The 24,576-nt window shown below is 39.1% G+C and overlaps 1 protein-coding gene across 1 annotated transcript in view; it reads right to left on the bottom strand.

Annotated features, from left to right (window-relative positions):
• PARD3B (par-3 family cell polarity regulator beta) overlaps positions 1-24,576 on the bottom strand; it is a 1,146,588-nt gene that overhangs the window by 383,000 nt on the left and 739,012 nt on the right. The window contains exon 16 of the mRNA XM_062190191.1: positions 18,715-18,759. Within this exon, the coding sequence (XP_062046175.1) occupies positions 18,715-18,759 (45 nt within the window). The remainder of the gene's footprint in view (positions 1-18,714; positions 18,760-24,576) is intronic.

Genomic DNA, 24,576 nt, shown 5'->3' with positions numbered 1-24,576 from the left:
GACACCAAATGGAATCCAGATGATAGACATGGACAAGTCACTCAGGATGAAGTTCAGAGTCAGGAAGATAGAAAAGGAAGAAAGAAGGTCTAAGGGACATGGCTGAGGAGTACAGTATAGCACATACTGTCAAGCCTCCATATCTCTGGGTCACCCAATCATGGATTTAAAATATTTGAAAAAGTTTGCCTACACTAAACATGTGAAGACTTTCTCATTATTCCTTAAACAAAACAATATAGCAGCTATACTCATGGCATTTACCTTAGATATTATAAGTAATCTTGAGATGACTTAAAGCATACAAAAGGATGTGCATGGGTTATTCGAAAACATGATGCTATTTTATATAAGAACTTGAGCACCTGCAGCTTACAGAACCTGGAACGAACCATGAGGAACAACTGTTTCTGCTAAATCCTTATACTAGGACAGTAAGAGTTCCACAAGTAGAAGACAGAATGGGCAAGGAACATATTAACAGGCATAATTTCCCAGAAGTGATGAAAAACATCACTATATGGCCGTAGGAAACACATTGGATACCAAGAGTATATAAAAAACCCAAGACTGTAGTAAAAATAAACATCAAAGACAAAAAACAACTTGAAAATATCCAGAGACAAAAAACTGAACACAATTAAAGAAGCACAAACTAGACTATCGCCAGAGGACAATAGAATATCACCTTTTATGGGCTGTCAGTCTAACATAATAATAACAATAAAACTGAGTTGTTAGGAACAAGGCATTTTTTGATAAACAAGACCATTTTTTAATCAATAGTTCATCATTAAAAGAACAACTGAAGGGCATACTTCAGGAAGAAGTTAAAAAGACCTCAACAGGGGCCAGTGCTGTGGCACAGTGGGTTAATGACCTGGCATCCCATATGGGTGCCAGTTCGAGACCTGGCTGCTCCATTCCCATCCAGCTCTCTGCTATGGCCTGGGAAAGCATTAGAAGATGGCCCAGGTCCTTGGGTCCCTGCAGCCACGTGGGAGACCCGGAAGAAGCTCCTGGCTCCTGGCTTCAGATCGGCACAGCTCCAGCTATTGTGGCCAGTTGGGGGGTGAATCATCAGATGGAAGACCTTTCTCTCTCTCTCTGCCTCTCCTCTCTCTGTGTAACTCTAACTTTCAAATAAATAAATACATCTTAAAAAAAAAAAAAGACCTCAACAGGGAAAGTCTCAGATTCATGAAAAAAATTGCTTAGTACTTGGGTAAATATGAACAAATAATGAATGCACAAAACATTAAAATTATACATACTTTGTGGAATCAAATAATAAGAAAGAAAACATAACTGACATAGTGTGATGAAATGGCTTTCAGGGATTTCAATTTATTTTTCAACAAAAATGAATTTATCTTCTAATGCTAGATATCCATGAAATTTTTAGAAGACTGAATATTGGAAGGTGATAAGGAAAACTAAAGTGTTCTTAGATGCTTGTACTCTTTGGGAAAAGGATTAAGTATGGACTATTTTTAGATTTTGTTAACCATTTAAGATAAAAAATGAAGCACAATTTAATTTTCAAAATAGTATAACAAAAAAGGAAAAGTAATTTATCCTAAGATGACAGGAAAGCAGAAAAACTCATTAAAATGCAGTTAAAATAAAAAATGCAAGCTAAGACGATAAACGTACACTATGTCAGCAATCACAATAAATGTAAATGAGCTAAACTCTAGTTATAATTCCAGTTGTCAGACTGAGAATCAGAATAAAATCCACTATTTGTTAGGACAAATCATACACATACAACATAGGGACATGGAGAGTTTGAAAGTAAGAATATGTAAAAAGATAAAACAAGAAAAAAAAATTAGCAAATACTAGGCAAAGAATGATTGTTTGTGCCAGACACTGCTCTTAGAACTAAGGGAACAAGCTCTCTGCCCTATTGGAATTGACATTCTGGAGGTAGAAGGGACAGAAACACACTTCCTACAGACTGTAATGAAGTGGTAAAAGGCAATCAATAGAATAAAGTAATAGAAACTGACTTTTTGTTGGGTGGCTATTCTAATGGTGTGGTCAGAGAAGGTGTATTTGAAGAAACATCTTGGCCTGACAATTAAATCAGAGAATCTGCCATACGACACAGGGGAAGATCATTCTGAGGAGAGGTGATACATTCACAAAGGGCCTGAAGAAAGAAGACTTTGGCCTATTCCAGAAATAAAGCAGGTACTGCAGGCTCAGCAGGAGAAGAAAGTTGTGATAAGTTTAGAGAAGTAGGCAGCACAGATGAGATCTGGTCTTGCAGGTCATGGCGAGAAAGTTGTATTATTAGTGGGAAACGATCAGAGGCATTTGAGAGACATAATTTGATTCTTGTTTTCCAAAGGTTCCTTTGGCTCCTGAGAATGGAAGGATAGAGAATGTAGATGAGAATGATTCATTTAGGAGGCTACTAACGTTCTCCAGGTGATGGTGGCTTGCGCAAAGGTAGGAAGTTAAGCGGCAGTTCAACCTGAATTGCTGCTGGATTAATGTGAGTACTTAAGAAATGAAACATACATTACTGCATTTGGTAGGACTTTCCAGGCCCCCATGGAAGGGCCCCGCTGCATGTGCTGTGTCTCCTTAATACAAGAAATGGCCACTGGGGGAATGCATTAGAAAAGCTAACTCAACTGAGACTTGACTGAGAGAATTTCATAGTAAGCAACAGATGGATCTTTAGTTATTTCTTTCGTTGAAGTAGCCAGTGTTCAACCAGAATTAAAGACATTTCACTACAGGAAATAGGACTGAGAGTATGATTATTACACATTCTAAAAATACTAACGTGTAGAAAATAAAGAAATACATATGGAAACATCAAATTGATCAATGTTTCCCAAACTTCATTTTTACATTTCTGCAGTTGGGGTTTAGTTTGTCTTGGCTAAAATTGTGCATAGTTTTTTTTTTTCTTATTAAAAAAACTGGTTATAAAAGGACTTTATTCAAAAGGTAACTTTGAACAGCTTTGTTCTATTTAGATGGAGTGAAATTTGCAAATTATTTTGTGTGGGTGTGTGGTTTCCAATTATCAGTAGAGTGGGAGTGAATTTGCATTTGCTTATTTTAGCAAGGAGAGGTAATCTAGGTTACTTAAAGTTTTCTCTCTTATTTTTACATATTCATCATTAGCCCTGTTATTATAACTCTGCTTTTATTGGATACAGTTGGGTATTATGAGCCTCTAAAAAAGAACTTTTTGTACATGGTATTATGATAATACTTTATTAAATAAATTACCAAGGAGTATGTTCTTCCTCTTTATTATACTTAAGATTGGTGTGTGTGGGGGTTTAATAATCCCTTGATATGTTTTTCATCATGGCTTTTTTCTTCCCATTAACCTACAAATGAGAGCTCTTATAGTTAAGGATGCATTTCTGCCCCATGTAGGACCATAGATAACTCAGCTTCAGCCTTCATAATCTTCCCAGAAACCAGATTCTATCCCTTTCCTGTGGTCCCTCTGTACATAATCTATGCCAGTCCCTATTCTAAACTTCTTCCATTTATACAGCTATTTCTAACCTAAGATTCTGCATGTGAAGTTTTGTAATGTTTAAAAATATTTAAATACTGTACATGTTTTAAGAGGGGGAATGGGAAGATAGTGGTCAAAGAATACATATTTATAGATTGATATGAGGGATAAGTTCAGGAGATCTATGGTACAGTATGGTCATTATTGTTAATGACAATATATTATACTCAGGAAAAATGGTGAGCAGTGGTTGTTAGGTGTTCTCACTGCAAATAGTTACTATGTGAAGCAAGGCATTCATCAATTAGGCAGATTTAACAATTCCTTGATATACATACTTCAAAACATGCTATACATGAGAAATATTAACTACCTTATGTCAATTTAAGAAATACATTTAAAATATGTTTAAAAATCCATAGTTCATTACCTCATTCATGTTAAATATAGTCTGAACATAAAAATTCAAATGCTATGGATCAAATGGAAAGTTCCTATGACTCCAAATCCTCATTTTTCTCCTTTCCATAAGGTACCTATGATTACTTTTTCTTGGCATTTGTGTTTACTTATAAACACAGGTGTTTTCACTGTTTGCACTGCCATTGTTGATAGAAAGTCTTGAGCATACTAGGCAGGGGCCATGTTCTATATCATTTTGTATTTCTAGGGCCTGGCATAGAATCTGGCATGTGGTAGATGCTCAATGAATATTGGCTTGATGGGTTGGCATTGGTCCTCCCTCACTCTGCCTTTTACAGCAGATAGCAGAGTTCTGCCTGAATGAGAAAAACATGGGCCTTGGGAATATTAAAGGTGTAAGGCAGGCTTAAAAACTGACCAAACAACATGAGAGATTATAGGGGCCATGATAGATGAGAAATACATGTCTTGTTTTTAATTTTCTGGCACTCAGCTCTGTGAAGTCCTTGGAATCTTGGTGTATTTGAGAAGATGCCTGAGGGCTCCTGAGGAGCCTCTGAATGGGGACTGGCTTCCAGAGAAACCAAACAAGTGATTTAGAGGGAGCTTCCAGTTTTATTGCCAGAGTATGGAGAGGAAAGAGAGACTGAAGGTCACACCAACTGTTGACGGCCAATGATGGAAGCAACCAGGCCGACATAACGAAGCCTCAATAAAAACCCCAAAGGGCAGAGTCCAGAGAGCTTCTGGTTTGCCAAACACGAGGCAGTATCTCAAGGATAGTGTGCTGTGAGAGAGTGTGGGGCCTCTTAGACCCACCACACGTACCATGCACATATAACAGTATTTCACTCCATGACATGATGGTGGTTCCAAAGGTTGTAGTGAGTTGAAACATTCATGGCAATGTAGTAGCCACCGTAGTGTGACACAGTAATCACATTTTCTGGGGATGCAGGTGTAACCAAACATACTTTGCTGCCAGTTGTATAAAAGTATAGCATAATTGTATGTATACATAATTGTATAAATTATGTACAATGTTTGATAATGATAATATTTATTATTTTATAGTTTTATCATTATTTCCACTTATACAAAAGAAGTTAATTATAACACAACCTCAGGCAGGTCTTTCAGGAGGTGTTCAGAAGAAATCACTGTCACAAGAAATGATAGCTCCATGTGTGACACTGACCCTGAAGACCTTGTGGAAGGGGAAGACAGTGACACCAGTGAACCTCACCTTGTATAGGCCAAGGCCATTGTATGTGTCATCTTACTTATTACAAAAACAAAACAAAACAAAGAACAAAAAAGAAAATAAGGACATAAACAATGAAATATATATGTTTTTGTACCTCTGTAAAATGTGTCCATGTTTCAAGCTAAGTGCTACTACTAAAGAGTCAAAGATTTCTCCCAGTGGAAAGAACAGGCCATCAAAGAAGTAGGTACCTTTCTCTGAAGGGAGGAGAGAGCATCCATTTTGATTATGACCTTGTCTGAATAAGGTCAGAGTTTGTGAACTCAAGAGGCTTCCATAGCCTTGGCAGCTCATGACAAGAGCCTTGGATGATTACTGACGTCATAAGTAAGAGTGTCAATTGTTAAGTTAACAACAGGAGTCAATGTGCATTTACTCCCCATGTAGGATCTCTGTCCTTAATGTGTTGTAATATGTGAATTAATGGTAAAACTAGTATTCAAACAGTACTTTATACCTTGTGTGTCTGTGTGGGTACAATCTGTTGAAATCTTTACTTCAGTATATACTAAGTTGATCTTCTATATATAAAGATAATTAAAAATGAAAGCGAAGAATGGGATGGGAGAGGGAGTAGGAGATGGGGTGGTTTGCAGGTGGGAGGGAGGTTATGGGGGGGAACCGCTATAATCCAAAAGTTGTACTTTTGAAATTAATATTTATTAAATAAAAGTTTTCTAAAAAAAGTCAAAGATTTCTAAAAAATAAAAAAAATAGAAAATGTTACAGTAAGTTAAGGTTAACTTATTATTGAAGAGGAAAAATTTTAAACATAGTATAACCTAAGCAAGCAATGTTTACAGATGTACAACGATGTCCCAGGAATTCAAATTCACTTGTCTGTCACCCACAGATCCACTGGGGGCAACTTCCATTTCTACCCAGTAACAGAATTCTCCAAGGGTGCCATAATTTTACCGTATGTTTTCTATGTTTAGATACATAGCTACTTGTATTTTTGCTACAATTACCTATAGTTTTCTGCACAGGAGCATGCACAGGTTTGTACAAGTTTGGAGCCTAGAATCAATTAGCTACACCACCTTGCCTATATGTGTAGTAGGCTTGAATATCTAGGTGTGGGTAAGTACACTCTGTGGTGTTTGTAGAACAATGAAATCACCTAATGATGCATTTCTCAGAACATACCCCTGTTGCTAAGTAGTGTCTGACTGCAATTAGATATGGAATAAAAAAGCTTTCTAGCTCTTTCCAAGTTTATGCTTTCTTAGGGCTGCTGTATTTGAAAGCTGGTAGGTATGGAATCCAATAATTTGATTGGTATATTTTCATTGCAAAAAGTTTATTGAAGGCTTCCTAGAGATGAATATGAAAGAGAAAGGATAGAAGTAAGTCGTGTTCAAATTGCAAGTTAAAATGTTTATTTACTATGTGTATTCCAGAATGTGACTCGTTTTTCCCCATAGTACATCCAAACAAAAAATGTTCTGATTGACGATGATAATGTAATGTTTCTTTAAGAGAAGTATTTTATTTTTATTTATCCGTTTGAAAGAAGAGATGGAAGGAGGGAGATGGAAGGGAGAGAGAGAAACAGAGAGCTCCCATCTGCAGATTTGCTTCCCAAATTCCCACAACAACAAGGTCTGTGGGGCTGAGCCAAAACCAGAAGCCAGGAACTCAGTTAAGATCTCCCATGTTAGTAACAAGAATCCAACTACATGTGCTATCACCAATGCTTCCCAAGGTCTGCATTAGCAAGAAGCCAGAGTCAGGAACTAGAGCTGAATATTGAACTCAGCTACTCCAAAGTGTATGTCTTACCCACTAGGCTGTACACCCATTCAAATTGGGTGTAATTTTTAAGATCTTGCTTTTTCGTGTAATTCCTACTGTTGCTCCTCTTCAGTTGTAGAGCTAGTTCAACGCTGGGTGCTGAGAACAGAACCTATGTGAAATTTTAGTGTCAAATATTTATGCCTGGCCGGCGCCACGGCTTACTCGGCTAATCCTCCGCCTGTGGTGTCAGCACCCCGGGTTCTAGTCCTGGTCGGGGCACCGGATTCTGTCCCAGTTGCTCCTTTTCCAGTCCAGCTCTCTGCTGTGGCCCAGGAGTGCAGTGGAGGATGGCCCAGTGCTTGGGCCCTGCAGCCGCATGGGAGACCAGGAGGAAGCACCTGGCTTCAGATTGGCATAGCTCTGGCCATTGTGGCCACTTGGGGGGTGAACCAACGGAAGGAAGACCTTTCTGTCTCTCTCTCTCTCTTTCACTGTCTAACTCTGCCTGTCAAATATATATATATATATATATATATATATATATGCTACATTTATCAGCCATCTTGTATTCTTTTTATTTTTTTTAACTGCAGATGTTCACTCTGGTACTTAGATGCACCATTACAATTGTTAGTTTGAAACCATACAAGACGCATTTTCCATGGAGGATAAAGTTTATGAGTTCAAACAGGGGCCAATGCTGAGGCGTAGTTGGCTAAGCCTCGGCCTGTGGCACCAGCATCCAATGGGCACAGGTTCATGTCCCAGCGCTCCTCTTCTGATTTGGCTCCATGCTAAAGTGCCTGGGAAAGCAACAAGAGATGGCTCAAATGCTTGGGCCCCTGTACTGATGTGGGAGACCAAGAAGAAGCATCTGCTTCCTGGCCTCAGATTGGCCCAGCTCTGGCCATTGTGGACCTTTGGGGAGTGAACCAGTAGATGGAAGGCCTTTCTCTCTGTCTCTCCTTCTGTCTGTTACTCTACCTACCAAATAAATAAATAAGTATTTAGAAAAAGAGTTCAAACATATTGAAGAATTTGACATAGAAATATCCTCTTCTCTTTATAAAATTAATTTTAGTTATTCAAATAACTCAAAAGGCTTAGAAACTATACATTTTCTAAAACAACACACACTTAAGCATAGTAAATTTCATCTCCAAAGACAAATTTTGAAATCCAGAATAATGATATAGTATACTAAATAGTATTAGCAGAATGTTTTCCCCCATAAGTCTTTTATTTAAGGTACAAAAACTTCATACATTTTCTAAATACAACTTTAGAAACATAGAGATTCTTCCCACTCTACCCGTCCTGCCACCTGCACTCCTACTTTCTTCCTTCCCCTTCTACTAGTCCCATTCTTATTTTTTACTAAGATCTATTTTCAATTAACTTTATGTAAATATCAATATATATGGTCAATGGGGACAAATATGTACCAAAATAGGCCATATCAATAACTTCTAAGAATTCAGACTAAAGTAATTTCTTCTATGCATTTACATCTAGAGGGAAAAGAAATATATATCATAATAAAAGAAGTATAATGGATAACAACTATAAATAGAATTACCAAGTCTGGAGAAATTGGAACAAATTACAATTTGTATTTAGAAGTTTGTTTGGGGCCGGTGGTGTGGCATAGTGGGTAAAGCCTGCTGCCTGCAGTGCCAGCATCCCATATGATCACTGGTTTGTGTCTGGCCTGCTCCTCTTCTGATTCAGTTCCCTGCTGATGGCTTGGGAAAGCAGTAGAAGATGGCCCAAGCCCTTGGGCCCCTGCACCCATGTGGGAGACCCTGAAGAAGCTCCAGGCTCCTGGCTTCAGACCAGCCCAGCCCCGGCTCTTGCAGCCATTTAGGGCATGAACCAGTAGATGGAGGACCCCCCACCCCCGCCTCTCTCTCACTCGCTCGCTCTCTCTCTCTCTCTGCCTATGCCTCTCTGTAACTCTGCCTTTCAAATAAATAAATCTGTTTTTAGAAAAAGAAGTCTGTTTTATTTTGATGGGTTTTAATAGTAGAAGCTTAAAGTAAAAATTACCAATGCTGTGCTAAAATACTCTATTTTTCTTTTATTAATGCTGGATTTGGGAGAAATTTTGAGGATTTCAATGATAGTTTAGGTTATTAAATCAGGCAAAATTGGCAGCAATGAAGCTTAGACAGGAAGAGATTACTGACATGCAAGTCAACAAATCTGAGTCTCAGTTTTGTTGCCCAACAGCTGGGCTTTTTATAGGAGTCACGTTTGCTGTGTAGGTCTCAAGCTACTCTTCAAAACAAGCTGGTTTTACTAGAAATATATAATGCTTCATGGTATTGTCAACATTCTGTAAGTCCACCATTAAGTATAGAATGGGAAATGAAACCACAAGAGACTACAAACATTTTAGCTTGTGGAAGAAATTGTTGCTCAACTATAACCCAACCTGTGAATATTGTGTGTGTGCATGTGTAAAATATGGCTTTCAAAATGTTCTTCCATATGATTTGACTTCAGTGACTCAAACATAATCCAGCATGCATTACCAATTATCTTTATTGTGTCTTATTTTCTTGGGTAATCTGTTGGCCAATCCTGTAACATCACGAGGGATAGACTTGACTGTAACATCACGATGGATAGACTTGACATTACCATAAAACTGAGATCATTCACATCTTACTTCCTTACCTCCTTCTACCTGTAGGTTTGTCTGCATCACAGGCAGCCCTACTCCTTTCCCCATGATCTAGCCTCATCCTTTTCAAGGCCAACCACTACAGCACTAGGCTCTTAATCCCATCCCTTTAACAATTTCTGCATTCCTGTTACTTTCTTCTATCACAAATAGATAAATATATCTTTTCTCTCAGTCTATAAGCACAAAGTTGCTTATTAATAACATGAAAGAACCAAAAAACAGCTTTTCTTGTCTTTTCTTCCCCACCTTACACTACTTTTCTCCTTTTTCTTTACATTAAGATTTTGGAAACATCACCCATGCTTGTTTTCACCTTATGACAACCAAACTGGTTTTCTCAATCCTTCTTAAGCTATTTCATTTTGTTTTTCTACTGAAACATTCCAGCTGAATCATGTCTCAATTTCAAAACCTAGCCAAAAAATAGGCATTTTCTCAAACCTTCTGCAATCCTGGCACCAGTCCTTGTACAAATTCTTGATCTCCCCATTGATGAGAGACAGGAGCTCTTTATAACAAATAATCCACACAGACCACTGTAGAGATAGGATTGACCCAAACTTTCTTCACTTACTAAAAGAATTAGAATTCAGTTTACTGAGAACTATAGATTCATCTAGATAAGGTAGGGCCTGTTACTGCTGCTATCTTTCATAAATTCCAAGATATGTGGGCCTACTGATTCATTCTTTTCTGTGTTGTTGGTCTTAGTCCTCTTTGTACATTTAGCATGACTCAGAGTCCCACCTTTCTCTTCCATCCCAGAGTTGCCATCTTCAGTCCAACTATCTTGCTGGGGTTGACAAAGTACTGATCACTTTCAACCCCTTCTCTGAAAATCCACCTGCCTTGTAGCCTTAATTGAAACCAAGTCCTACTTCAAGTCAGTATTGGGAGGGGGATCATCTTCCTCCTCATTTCTCATTTCCACTTGGTGTACATCGCTCATCCACCCTCTTAGAAAATCTTAACTCCTTCACAGATCAGGGCAGTCTCCCACTCTTGCTTAGCCTTGCCCTCTGCTATCTTTACCACTACTTAATACTAAAGGCTCTGGCACAGAGTTTGTAGCTTTCCTGTATCTCTACCCTAAGTCCATCTTATCCTTGTTATCAAAAGCATCTATCTCAGGAAACTGCTGGTCCATAGAAGATAAGAGTGACATTCAAGAAACCTGGTTCTAATGTGTAGACTGGAATGAAACCCAATTACTGCTGACACCAGCAAATCCCAGCCTATGAGAAAATACGTGATGAAGAAGTAAATGTTTATGGTGTGCTTTATCATTCAGCATAGCTGTGGCAACAGTTCACTTGTATGACAATCAGATTGGATCCTCCTTCTCACTTATCCACTAAGCATAATTTAATAGTAATAACCAAAAAACCTTAAGGCAAGGCTTTATTGCCTAAATATTTCTTACTTTCCTTTCCATTGCTATTGCTAATGATTTAAATTTACGCCCACATCATCTCTCACCTAGATTATTGCCACTATCACGGTATCTTAACCATATTTCTTGTTTTTGTTTTTCCTTCAGGTCCCCACAGCTACCACACTGATGTTTCTAGAACGTAAAGATGGCTACTTGCCTCCTTTAATCTATTTGGTTTCTCTGAGCCCATAGGATCAATGCTCTTTCATATGGTAGCAGTTCTCCATGATCCACTGGGACTACTTGTTCAATCTGGTATCTTTTTTTTTTTTTTTTTTTGACAGGCAGAGTGGACAGTGAGAGAGAGACAGAGAGAAAGGTCTTCCTTTGCCGTTGGTTCACCCTCCAATGGCCGCCGCGGCTGGCATGCTGCGGCCAGTGCACTGCGCTGATCCGATGGCAGGAGCCAGGTGCTTCTCCTGGTCTCCCATGGGGTGCAGGGCCCAAGGACTTGGGCCATCCTCCACTGCACTCCCTGGCCACAGCAGAGAGCTGGCCTGGAAGAGGGGCAACCGGGACAGAATCCAGCTCCCCGACCGGGACTAGAACCTGGTGTGCCGGCACCACAAGGCGGAGGATTAGCCTATTGAGCTGCGGCGCCGGCCTCAATCTGGTATCTTATCACTCTCACTTTGTATCCCTGCCACACTGAATTGCTTATAGTTTCTTCAATACACTGTGATGTTGCATAACTTTCCCTGTATCTGAAATTTGTGAGCCCATTGAATTGACCTTTTCTTTTTTTTATTTAAAGATTTATTTATTTATTTGAAAGTCAGAGTTACACAGAGAGAAGGAGAGGCAGAGAGAGAGAGAGGTCTTCTATCTGCTGGGTCACTCCCCAATTGGCTGCAATGGCCGGAGCTGTGCCAATCAGAAGCCAGGAGCCAGGAGCTTCCTTTGGATCTCCCACATGGGTTCAGGGGTCCAAGGTCTTGGGCCATCTTCCACTGCTTTCCCATGCCATAGCAGAGAGCTGGATTGGAAGTGGAGCAGCCAGTTCTCGAACTGCAGCCCATATGGGATGCTGGCAGTGTAGGCGGTGCCTTTACCCGCTATACCACAGCTCTGGCCACTACCATTGACCTTTTGTAAATCTCAAACTTCTAGTTAGCTTGAGATCCTGCTACAGAAGCACTTCCTCTCTGAAACAAGACAGCCATTCCATAATCTGCGGCAAGATGGATACTATTTCTGACATTTCTGCAAAACACTCTTTAGAAGGAAGGTACCAGGCAGATATTTCATTTAGCATTTATATTCTTTCTCCTCTAACAAATTAAACATGTTTTTTTTATTTTTTATTTATTTTTTATTTTTTTGACAGGCAGAGTGGACAGTGAGAGAGAGACAGAGAGAAAGGTTTTCCTTTACCGTTGGTTCACCCTCCAATGGCCGCCACGGTAGGCGCGCTGCAGCCAGCGCACCGTGCTGCTCTGAAGGCAGGAGCCAGGTGCTTATCCTGGTCTCCCATGGGGTGCAGGGCCCAAGTACTTGGGCCATCCTCCACTGCACTCCCTGGCCACAGCAGAGAGCTGGCCTGGAAGAGGGGCAACCGGGACAGGATCGGTGCCCCGACCGGGACTAGAACCCGGTGTGCCGGCACCGCAAGGCGGAGGATTAGCCTAGTGAGCTGCGGTGCCAGCCAAACATGGTTTTTAAAGGCAGAGACCATGTCCCATTTCACTTTGTAACTCTAGTACCTGGCACATATCTGTCACAGAGCAGACATTTAATAAATATGAATCGAACCAAAGTAATTAACTTCAAAATTTGATTTGGAAAAAACAAGTTTGTGGGGGTCAGCACTGTGGCGCACTAGGTTAATCCTCCACCTGTGGCGCTGGCATCCCATGTGGGGGCCAGTTCTAGTCCTGGCTGCTCCTCTTGCAATCCAGCTCTCTGCTATGGCCCAGGAAAGTAGTAGAAGATGGCCCAAGTCCTTGGGCCCCTGCACCTTCATGGGAGACCCAGAGGAAGTTCCTGGCTCCTGGCTTCGGATCGGCCCAGCTCCAGCCATTGCAGCCATTTAGGGAGTGAACGAAGACCTTTCTCTCTTTGTCTCTCTCTCATTGACTGTAACTCTACCTCTCAAATAAATAAGTAAAATCTTTAAGAAAAAAAAAAAACAACTGTATATTCATTCATGAAATGCAGAGATCCACACACTGCTATATTTGAGTAGCAAAGAAACTTAGGAAAGAGAGTGATGTATTTGTTTCTATTCCGTTTGCTTCATTGAATTTTGGAACACACAGTATTCAGAAGTCTTCTGCACATAGGAAATGCTACGTCCGCTTCATAGTCAAGTTTGTATAGGAAGACTCCTAGACAGAGGACTAATTTTGCTAAGATAACTTTCTGAGTCCTGTGGAGATGTAAACCAAAGCTGGAGCATGTGGAAAATGTATCCTTTTTTGGGTGTAAAGCTATATTTATCCAACTTAACAAGCAACATAGCTGTAGAAGTTACCCAATAAAGTTGCTTCTCCAAGTGGAGGCTCATGCTGTGTTACATTAACTGACTGATGACGAAAGAGAATTCAAGTTCAATGACTACTAACATGACGATTTTAGTTCTTCTCAATGATAACTGTGAAAAGTCATGAAAAATAGCAAACCAATTAGAAGACTCAAATGAGAAGACTTACCATGATTTTTGTTCCAAAATCTAAAGCTGTATTTCAACTTTGATACTCTATAGAAGTATGGGATGCTAAGACTCAACAAAATTTATGAAATATCATTTAATAACTTATTGCTCTTACATCAAAGTCACTGTCTGCTCATTTTATGTTTTTAAAAGCTCTATTATTTTGCAATGATCCAGAATTTTCTTCGGCTATGTTTGTACATTCTAGGTTTGATATTTGTACAAGTTGTATTTACAATAGAATGCAAGATCTGCCTAAGTAGCAACTTAAAAACTAACTCCTCAGCTTCTGCTATAAAGGCACATAATACATGTGAATTTTCTCTCATATGTCTCTCCACTCGGACAACACATTCATATACAAGTACACACGCAGCCATGCCTGCAGGAAAACAAACGAAAAATTATCAAATTAGATGCCCCCCCCATACTAGCCAGGTCATAGTAGTTTGTTTGTTTGTTTGTTTGTTTATTTATTTTTCACAGGCAGAGTTAGACAGTGAGAGAGAGAGACAGAGGGGAAAAGTCTTCCTTCAGTTGGTTCACTCCCCTAATGGCCGCTACAGCCAGCACTGTGCCTATCTGAAGCTAGGAGCTAGGTGCTTCCTCCTGGTCTCCCATGCGGGTACAGGGCCCAGGCATTTGGGCCATCCTCCACTGCACTCCCGGGCCACAGCAGAGAGCTAGACTGGAAGAAGAGCAACCGGGGCAGAATCCAGCTCCCCAACCGGGACTAGAATCCAGGGTGCTGGCACCGCAGCCAGAGGATTAGCCTAGTGAGCCATGGCGCTGGCCGAGGTCATAGTAGTTTATAAATAAATTAGAGCCACAGTGCTCCTCATTCAGTTGGTTGAAGTTATAAAATGTAAATAAGGTTTTACTGAATATCTTGATAGTTGCTTGTGATATTTTCCAAGTAAAATAGAGGTAAAGAGAGTATCTTATTTCTCTCCTCCAATTTTCTGGGTCTGTGAGGGCATTAGGCACCTGCTGTGGGAATGTTCACTGTGCTAACACGTAAGTTCTACAGAGCCCTAACTTCACTAGCTACCAGCTTGGACAGCGCACATTTAGATGCCCTGAGCTCAACTTTGTTCGTGAGTAAACCACGTCAGGATCCCAAACACACTTGGTGGCTGCAAGGCACCTTCTACAGAGAGATCCCCCCATAGACTGTTGATGAGTACTTGCTCATTAATTGATAAACTTGTCTCAGAAAAGGTCTGGACTTCCTGCCAACCATTACTTTCACAGACTTGCCTGTTTTACAGCTATATAGACAGGTGTTTGAGAATATAAGAAATTAAAACAGGAATAGGAAAGCTTTTTAGTCCATTTTGCTAATTAATATGTCAGAGCTCATAAAGAAGACCTCATCAGCTCTCTCCAGCACTGCATCATCTTAAAGAGCCAGGTCAGCAAAGATCCCTGCAGACAGTCAATACATATTAAAACAGTGCCAAGCAGTAAATCAAAACAAAGTGAAGAAAAAAAAAAAAAAAGAGAGAAGATACAGTTTTTAAAAAAGCAAAATTTATAATCCCTTTCAGACTGAAACCAGAGGAACATTAAACCATTGGATTAGGTATCATTCCAGTATCAGGGAAAAAAAAAGATGAAAATTTCTTCCCAGGCTTACTTCATGATTCTGAGATTAAGCAAAATTAAACCATAATTTAAAAAAAAATCCATGCTCAATTTAGTATAATATTCTCGGCATTCTAGTGTTCCCTATAATTAGGTGATTTAAAAAATATTCTCATTTAAAATACATATTTTTCTGCTCTCTCCTCCCCTCCCCAACTAATTCTAGAATTTAAATTTTATTCAGTTTGCGAGACAGGGGAAGAATTAAAATGCTTTTGGTTTTTTATGGCTCTCTGACACTTCAGATTTTTCTTACAGGAATCAAACTAAAGGCATTTTATTTATAACTTCTCCAGGCGAGCCACCCTGCCCATAGACAGAAACACCCCAACCCCTACCCCCATCCCCATGTGGAGAAGAGTCCTGGGAGATTATAACCCAGAGCGGCACGTGTTGTCTCCCTCTTCCAAATAGGAAGATGCAATGCATTAGCAGGGATGCTCCTGACACAGGTTGCTGGAGGAGTCTCAAGAATACTGGAATGATTTCACAAGTGGGGAGGGGAACACTGCATTTTGGGCCAACACTGTTAAAAAGATTTATCTTACCTAGGCCTTTGATGTGAGCTGAGCTCTGAGGAATCAACCATTTAAAGATTAAGCCAAGGAAAGGTGCCAAATGTATTGTCACAAATTTGGGAGGTACCCAAGCCAGACCAACAGATGGGACTTGGCACAAAAGGGCTCTCCACACGCTAAGTAGCTGACTCAGAAGAAACTATAATGCAGATGAATTTATTAAAATGTTGAACATCATCCTGAATATAAGGATGGATGATAGATTTAGGTCAAAACATATAATTTTATTTGTTTAAGTTCTTGATGGTCTTGAATAGTCAGAGTGCTGCACACATTTCTATAATTAAAGAGAAGAGGGATTCTTCTCAGCAATAAAAAAGATTTCATGGTATTTTTTTCTTTAACCCAAATATTCTGAAGATGGGGCTCTGAGTAGTAAAAAGGATACTGCAACCAAAAGAGGTTGAGTGATCCCTTTTTGACCTGGTGAGATAAGTTTAATCAGTGAACTTTACAAGTTCAAATACAACTGGGTAACTTGATTAGTAGCCACAGACCGCCTCTATCAGATTGAGACTACTTCTTAGCGGGTGTGTTTAGAATGATTAAGTCAGAATCAAAAGAACCTTCGTGCTCTGCCACTCCCTAGTCCCCATCCCCACCAGCAACAAAGCCCAGTGAGAAATTCGTCTACATAAATTCGGACACACATGAGGAAGTTTCATTTCAAGTGAGGGATGAGTTTCTGAAGATCATTATAATGCAAGACAAACTTTCCAAGAGAAATAAATGGGATTCATTCTTGGAGCATATCCATTTATAACCTTAGTCATATCTGTCTTTAATGTTGCTCTGTATTTTTTTCACAAATATTTAACAGTATGTGCTCACTTAACATCACTCGGGAGTGTACAATTTTAGATGATTATTTAGCTCTCTTTATTGCAGGTCATATTTGCTCCAGAGTATCAAGTTTCTGATTGTATCTCAGCATTTGCATTGTTACCTCAGAAGCCCAATGAAAAAGTAAATGTTTTGATGATAGAAGTGTAATTAAAAATACAATATTAGTGAATGTTAGAATAATAGTACAGTAATAGCAGAAATTTTTAAAATTTGACATATTAAAACAGTATGGTTCATGGGAAATAAACACTTAGTACTATTTCTCTCTACCAGCTGAAGTCAAGATACCATGTGGATTTTATAATTAACCTACCTGATAGGTTGTATTGTGATACTTTTGATTTTTTTCTATTTAGAAAGTTATTACTTCAAGTTGTATACTTAGTGTAGTTCTTTATTAATATTTTTGTGATGCTATCTAACAAACCATAGCACCCTTATTTACCAAAAATATTACAGAAATATACTAAGATGACAAGTCTCATGCAAAAGGTATATCAATAGCTTTTAATGAGTAGCTAAATTGTTTAGAAATTGACTAAGATGAGAAGGAGAAATAATTTCCTGGAAAAAGCCAAGAGGCTTATTCTTTTCTCATTTTCAAAAACCAAATTGATAAACTTGCCTGCAAATCACTTCAACTTTTTGCCTTGGAGTCTACCCCAGTCCCTAAAGAGGCTTTCGTTTTCAGGTACTAATGTGTGTAAGAGAAAAATGAGAACTGTGCATTTCAGACAAAAATAATACAGGCTACCCCCAAGGTTCCTTGATCATGAGAACTTCCTTCTCAGGCTCCTAAAAATATTTCCAGTAGTAGAAAATTTAGTGGCACAGGATGATGGGAACAAGCAGCACGTGGCAATTTATCCCACCCACAGACATCTTTCCCTGTGATCTAACCTCTTAGGCTCTATATTAGGAGGAGCAGGGAAAGCCTACTAAGAGTTGTGAACCAGCCCTTCCCTGCTGTTATCACTAGAGAATCTGGAGAAAGAAGAAAAGAAAAAAAAAAATCATAATCTTGCCCCGGAACATGATGGAAGTAATGAGGCAGCAAGGCCACTTACTGCTCAAAACCTAATTGGCACATAAACACAGGCAATGCTGGCTGTCGGGAAAGGCTCCTTTGTTTCAGAAATGCAGGGATGCCAACAAATCACATCCCTCTCTGGTGTGGAATGACAAGTGTAAGAGCAAAATGGATGCTCCCCCCCCCCCATGCACACACACAAAGAACACACCCCAAGAGGAAAGAGATTACTGCAATATTTGTTAGCCTAGGAGCTTTAAGTGTTTTCAACTAGCGAGAATAAATGAAAATGAAGGAAGGGCAAAGACACAGAAGACAGGCTACTTGGCAATGAAGGAAAGCCTTGACTTCAGATGTAGAGATCCTTCCCATGTGACAGAGAGGGACCTAGGAGACCCTTCTGGGTCCCTGTGGTCTTCCTGAAGAACATTCGTGAGCCTGAAGATGGACCGTGCCTCCATGTCTGCACAAGGCCCTTTGATGACAGAGAGCAAGGCCTTTCTTTGTTGAGGAATTAGAAATGCTCACATCTTTCCTACTCAGGAACTCAGTCTTCTGGCTTTAATGTACATGTCATCAAGGGAAAGAATTAGAACTGTCTTAGGATTCCTTACTTCTGTGCATGTTTTAAGAGTTGGCGTACAATTTTAAGATTTTTGGTTTCATGAGTATTATTTTGGAAACCTTTATTCTTTCCTCTCAAACATTTTGAGTCAGCATACATTATGCCACTATACACACAGCCAAGCAATAATTCATCCTTGTAGAAGCCAGAGACATCTCATGTATTAATTAGAAAGCCTTTCAGTGACTAGTGGATAGGAACAGGTTCCAACTGCTACTAAAACACAGCCAGTGATTTCCAGGAAGGGGAATATAAAGTCGGTTACAAGGAATTTCTTACCCGATTTGTGTCCAGCCAATGAATGAACTTTGCTTTCATCTGGCACTGAAGAGAAGAAATAAAAGAGACAGGATCAGACCTACTTGTAAATCAGACATTTTTTGAATAGCAAATTCACATAGATTTATAATAAACTAAATATTTTACTGGCAAAGATTTGGGAAATCTTTTTTCCCATGGTATCCCGGGGTACTTCATTTTTATTGGTAGACATTTTAAAGACTGTTATAAAGAAACATATGTTTATTAGATCTATATGCTGATGTAATAAGGATTCAAGGATTGGGCTAGTCAAATGAAATGAAGGGGAACAGATTTATAATTCTCCCTGAAACAATTAAAAGAAAACTAGACAAAACAGGAGACAAAGGCTTTCAACAGTTTAGACACCAGGAAACAAAGGATGGTGATTCCCAGGAGATAGAAAACAAGAATTCAAGAGATGAATCCTATGATAAGGGCCCCAGCTGACTGTCTGGGGAAGGTTTGCAGGAAATGGTGCAGGGAGGGGGCACACAGGCAGAACCCAGTGATGTCCTTGGCGTAAGGGTGCAGTGCTAGATGTTGGGGGAAGCCAAGGAAGGTGGTGTCCTCAAGGCAGAGAACTAGAAAAGAGGGTATCCTACAGCAGACTTGCTGGTACCTTCATTGAACTCCCTGAAGGATTTAGCTGAAAACTGGTGATTCAGTGTATGGGAGAAAATTATCCCAGGAACTGGCAAATGACCACCCAAAAGTTCACTTGGCACAGAGAACAGTGCCTGTTCACAACAGTCAGAGTGGAAGACTTCTTAGTTCAGGGACATCGAGTACACGGTGAAGAAGGGTCTTGCCTCAACAGAGGGAAAAGTGAGCCCTACATGAATACAGCTCTGATAAGACAGGTCATTTTGGAAGGTACAAATGAACAGTAAAAAAACTGGTGAAATAGTAGAGTAACACTGGCCTCACGAAATGGTTTGGGGTATCCACCTCCTCTAAATTTCCTGTGAGAGTGTCTACAGAATTAATTTTAGTTCTGCCTTAAATGTTTGGTGAAGTTCCCCAGTGAATCCATCTGGGTCTAAATTTTTGCTGGTGGGAAAGTTAAGTTTACAAACTCATCTAAAAAAAAAAACAAAACTAATGTTACTCTAATATTAATATCAGAAAGACATCCCATGAAAACTACTAACCACTATCTCTCTCAAACATAGATGGAAAGTTGTTAATCCTTAAGAACCTCTGTATGGCTTACCACTTTAATATTCACCATGTGCCTGTTAGTCTATAAACCTCTGGTGCTCAAGGGTTAATGCACTGTGGGGAGAAATTTGCTAACAAGGAGAACCTCTTCCATTTTCTCTAACACTGCATTGCTCTCACAGTAACATGGTATCCTTCTGTCCACAACATTTCATCACGTTTAATTGACCCAGTTACTATACATACTCTTCCCACTCCCACCTGGCTCTTTTTTCCTAAGCTATTTCCTTATTTTCGAGATAAGAGTGATACATACTTATGCTTATTTTGTTTTAAGCTGCTTTAAAAAAAGCTTGTTAGAAGTTGTTTGTATTTCCAGTCAGTAGGTAAGTCAGACAGGATGTATCAGGCACTGATTATGAGCCAAGTTCTTTCTTTGGTCTAAAATCTTACAATGGGATCTACACTGTAAGTAGAAAAATATTGAGACCAGTGCTGTGGCACAGTGTGTTAAGCCACCACCTGCAATGATGGCATCCTGTGTGGGCACCGATTCCAGTCCTGGCTGCTCCACTTCTGATGCAGCTCCCTGCTAATGGCCTGGGAAAGAAGCAGAAGATGGCCCAGGTCCTTAGGCCCCTACACCCATGTAGGAGACTTGGATGAAGTTCCTGGCTCCTGGCTTCAGCCTGGCGCAACTCCGACCACTGTGGCCATTTGGGAAATGAACCAGCAGATAAAGAATCTCTCTCTCCCCCTCTCTCTCTGTAACCTTGCTTTTCAAATAAATAAAATAAATCTTTTCAAAAAATAGAAAATATTGGAAAATGATGGTGATCAAAATAATAGTAGCTAATATTTTTTATTGAGCACTTGTAATATGCAAGTTCTTTCTTATGCACTTTATATCAACCAATTAATTTAATCTTTGCAATCACCTGGAAAATAAGTATTATTATCCTTTAGTTACATATAAAGAACCTGATGTGTTCCTTGTAAGTAGAGCAGACAAAGCTTTGTGTGGCAGTCTTAATCAGTCCATCATATTTGAGAGTTATAGAAAAGTTATGTGAGAAAGTCCAAGAATTAAATATGAGGAAACAAATACCTGTATCCTACAAAATGATTATTTTTACTTGATTGTATGCTCTTACTAGAAATACCACTGTTATGATCAATGTTAACAAATGTTAGTTCTAATTTTGACATGTTCAGGAATCTGGAATTCTAACAGATACAAGCTAAAATACTCACCCACATTTCATAAATTAGAAATAATATTTCTAAATTAGAATCCTAATTGGAATCTTGACTACTTTTCTGTGAGTTATTTTAACTTTCTATGCATCAGTCTCATAATATATAAAATTAAAAAAAATACTGTTTATCCCATAGCTTTGTTGCAAAGAGGACATGTGTGTACTTAGAAAATCATACAGGGGCCGGCACTGTGGCATAGTGGGTAAAGTCACTAACTGCATTGCCGGCATCCCACATGGACACCAGTTCAAGTCCTGGCTGCTCCACTTCCAATCCAGCTCTCTGGTATTGCCTGGGAAAGCAGTAGAAGATGGCTCAAGTGCTTGGGCCCCTGCACCCTCACAGGAGACCAGGAAGAAGGTCATGGCTCCTGAGATCAGATCAGTGCAGCTCTGACCGTTGCAGCCAATTGGGGAGTGAACCAGCGGATGGAAGACCTCTCTTTCTCTCTCTGCCTCTCCTTCTCTCTCTGTGTAACTCTGACTTTCAAATAAATAAAAATAAATCTTTTTTAAAAAGTCATACAATGAGTGCTTGATAAATATCACCTATCATATCATCATTATCATCATTAATGAGAAACTAGGTAGAAAGGAAGAATATGAAAGCTAACAATGAGACAAATGTCATTGAATCTCAGCATTGCAAGGCAAGTTACTAAACCCTTTATTTACAAAAAAAAGCTTATTGAAATTCAGAAAGGCGAGAGAGAGAGAGAGAGAGAGAGAGAATGTTGTATCTGCTGCTACACTCCCCAGAGGGCCACAGGCGCTTCTTCCATGTCTCTCACGTGGATGCAGGGTTCCAAGCACTTGGACCATCTTCTGCTAATTTCCCAGGCACATTAGCAGGGAGCTGGATTGAAAGTGGAGCAGCTGCGACCCAACCCAGCACCCATATGGAATGTGGGCCCCATTTTACCTGCTATGCCACAGCGACAGTCCCAATAAACATTTTTTTAACCTGTTTGAACAAATGAAGATAACAAATGAACAAATGAAGATAAACACACTACATAGGGAGTTGTGGTAATCAAATGTACCAAGGCACTTGGACACAGCACTGTATACAGAATCCTCAACAAATGAAAACATTTCAAAAGTCGAAGATATAAATTTGATGCTAGTTGCAATGTGCCTGACTTAAGTTGATCCGGATTATGAAGAAACGAAGGAAGGAAATAACTGAAAGCACTCTGCATCACGACTGGTACCTCATGGAGAGTCCACTGGGAAAGATCATCTCTCCATTTCTTGGCTACTGACTTACATTGCAAGAGAAGAAAGGAAAGAAATCAAGGTAGGGTCTTACTACATACAGCTATTTTGAAAAATTGATCTTCACAAGGGTCAGGCTTTGACACCGTTTTGTTTTTATCTTTTAAAACATCTAAGTTGATTCAAGTATTGCAAATTCCCTGCTCATACTAAGTTTAACAAGGGTCTTCTTAACTTTTTGGCTGAATAATGTCTATTATTCCCAGAAGGAATACTTATCATTATTCTAATTGACAATTTTAAATTCTTTAGAACACTAATAAGAGCTATTTTTATAAACAGTGAAGAAAATCCAAATGGGTGATAGGCATAAAAATTAGGAGTCTTTCTCCAAAATATTCACTGACACAGATGACTATCTTTAGGACAGAAGATAAATGAATAAACATAATAGAAGAGAGAGGGAACTGTAATGACTTAATTAATAGAATACATTTTATTTAAAAGGTTAAATTTGGAACAATCATCTTTTATACACATGCTTAGTGCTGGGAAGCAATTTAAATAATAGTAGCAAATGAGAAAATGAGGTGAAATTATACACACTACCAAGTTTCTTTTTTAAGTGGCAAGTGTTATAATTAATACCTAACTGCCTTTATAACTGACATTACCTTAGAGCTACTATTAAAGTTATCTCTTGAGGCTCGAGCTTAAGTCTGGTAGTTTTACTGCATAATATTTAGATGGTACAGTGATTGGAACTGTCGCAATATGAACCATGACAGGTTTGTTATTATAAACAAAGGACTTATTTATAAAAAAAAATGACAATGAGCAGGCCTGGTACGGGAAGGATCTTCCTTTCCACAATAGTCAAGTGGCAAAAGCATCAAGCAAAAGAGTGTTGATGGAGCAAGAGTCTAAATGTCTTGCTCTCGTTCTGATGACACATTTTTGTTTCACTTTAAGTTGTTAGAGCCTATTACATTCCCTTTCTTTTTTCAGTTTTACCCAGAGACTGGTACTACTTGCTCCTGATTGTCTTTGAGGATATTACTGTAACTGAAAGAATTTCAATGAAATGTTGAGTCCTTCTAAAGAGACAAGTCGTGGACATTTTCATTAGAACTGTTGTTCTAACAATAAACATTATTCAATACATAGAGGGGGCACTGTGGTTTTGCTCCTCTTGAGATTTCTGCAGATTTATTTAGATAACAGGATTTCTATACTAACCTTATGCATCCTGACATTCAACCCAAGATCGATGGACATTGTTTGATTTAATTACAAGGTACTTAATAAAGAGGACACTTCTTGTCTTGGTTATTAGCTAACTTCCTGGTGTGTCCTCTGATTCAAGAAGACTTGCTTAGCAATTGCAGCAGCTTGATGGCCAATATTTCCAGTTCTCCTGGTTGGTCTTTGAAGCTAATTAGAACTGCCCAATACCAATGGGACCTTCTAAAGAGTGTGGATCTTTTCACTTCATCTCATTTCAATCCATTGCTATAATTGAAAGAAAGAAAATATATGGAAGACATCTGTAAAAAAACATGGCACTGAGAACCTGTTTAACATGACACACATTACATGTATTGGCTTCTCAGTAGGATATATTCATATTAGTACAGTGATCATTTAGAGTGTTTCTTTTGTCAGCCTTTGTATATACTTCAAGTGATTTTTTAATGGGGGAAAACAATCCCCTTGCTTATTGATGGCATTTGCTATGCTTTCTATAACATAAGTGACTATTAGGGACTGCACTTGCTTAATAAAAATTTGCAGAACAGCGGCAGACTTGGTGAGTTAATGGGCCCCATATGCTCCTCTTATGCTGACAGAAGATGGTATAGCACTAACACACACAAAACTCTTCAAATAAAAATTGCCATCAGCTACAGTTATTCTTTCTGAAAATGCCAACCCTATGTCACGAATGGGGAATATGCAAATGTGTTCAGATTCCCACCATTTCATATTGTAATACTTTGAGGCAAAGTAGCACTCTAAAATATGATGCAATGCTTGCTTGTCTTTTACATAGACAGCTCTATTTCATTTAATTTTTCATTTCCATATCTTTGACATAATAGAGACAGACAGCAATTTGTAAGCTGATGTTTGGCACAATAAAAATTATCTTCTAATGAGCCCATAAATACTTCTCTTTGGATAGTTTGCTAGCAAACTA

Source organism: Lepus europaeus, chromosome 1 (genome assembly GCF_033115175.1).
Source record: "Lepus europaeus isolate LE1 chromosome 1, mLepTim1.pri, whole genome shotgun sequence".
Classification (NCBI taxonomy): domain Eukaryota; kingdom Metazoa; phylum Chordata; class Mammalia; order Lagomorpha; family Leporidae; genus Lepus; species Lepus europaeus.
This window is presented reverse-complemented; position numbering and strand designations above follow the sequence as displayed.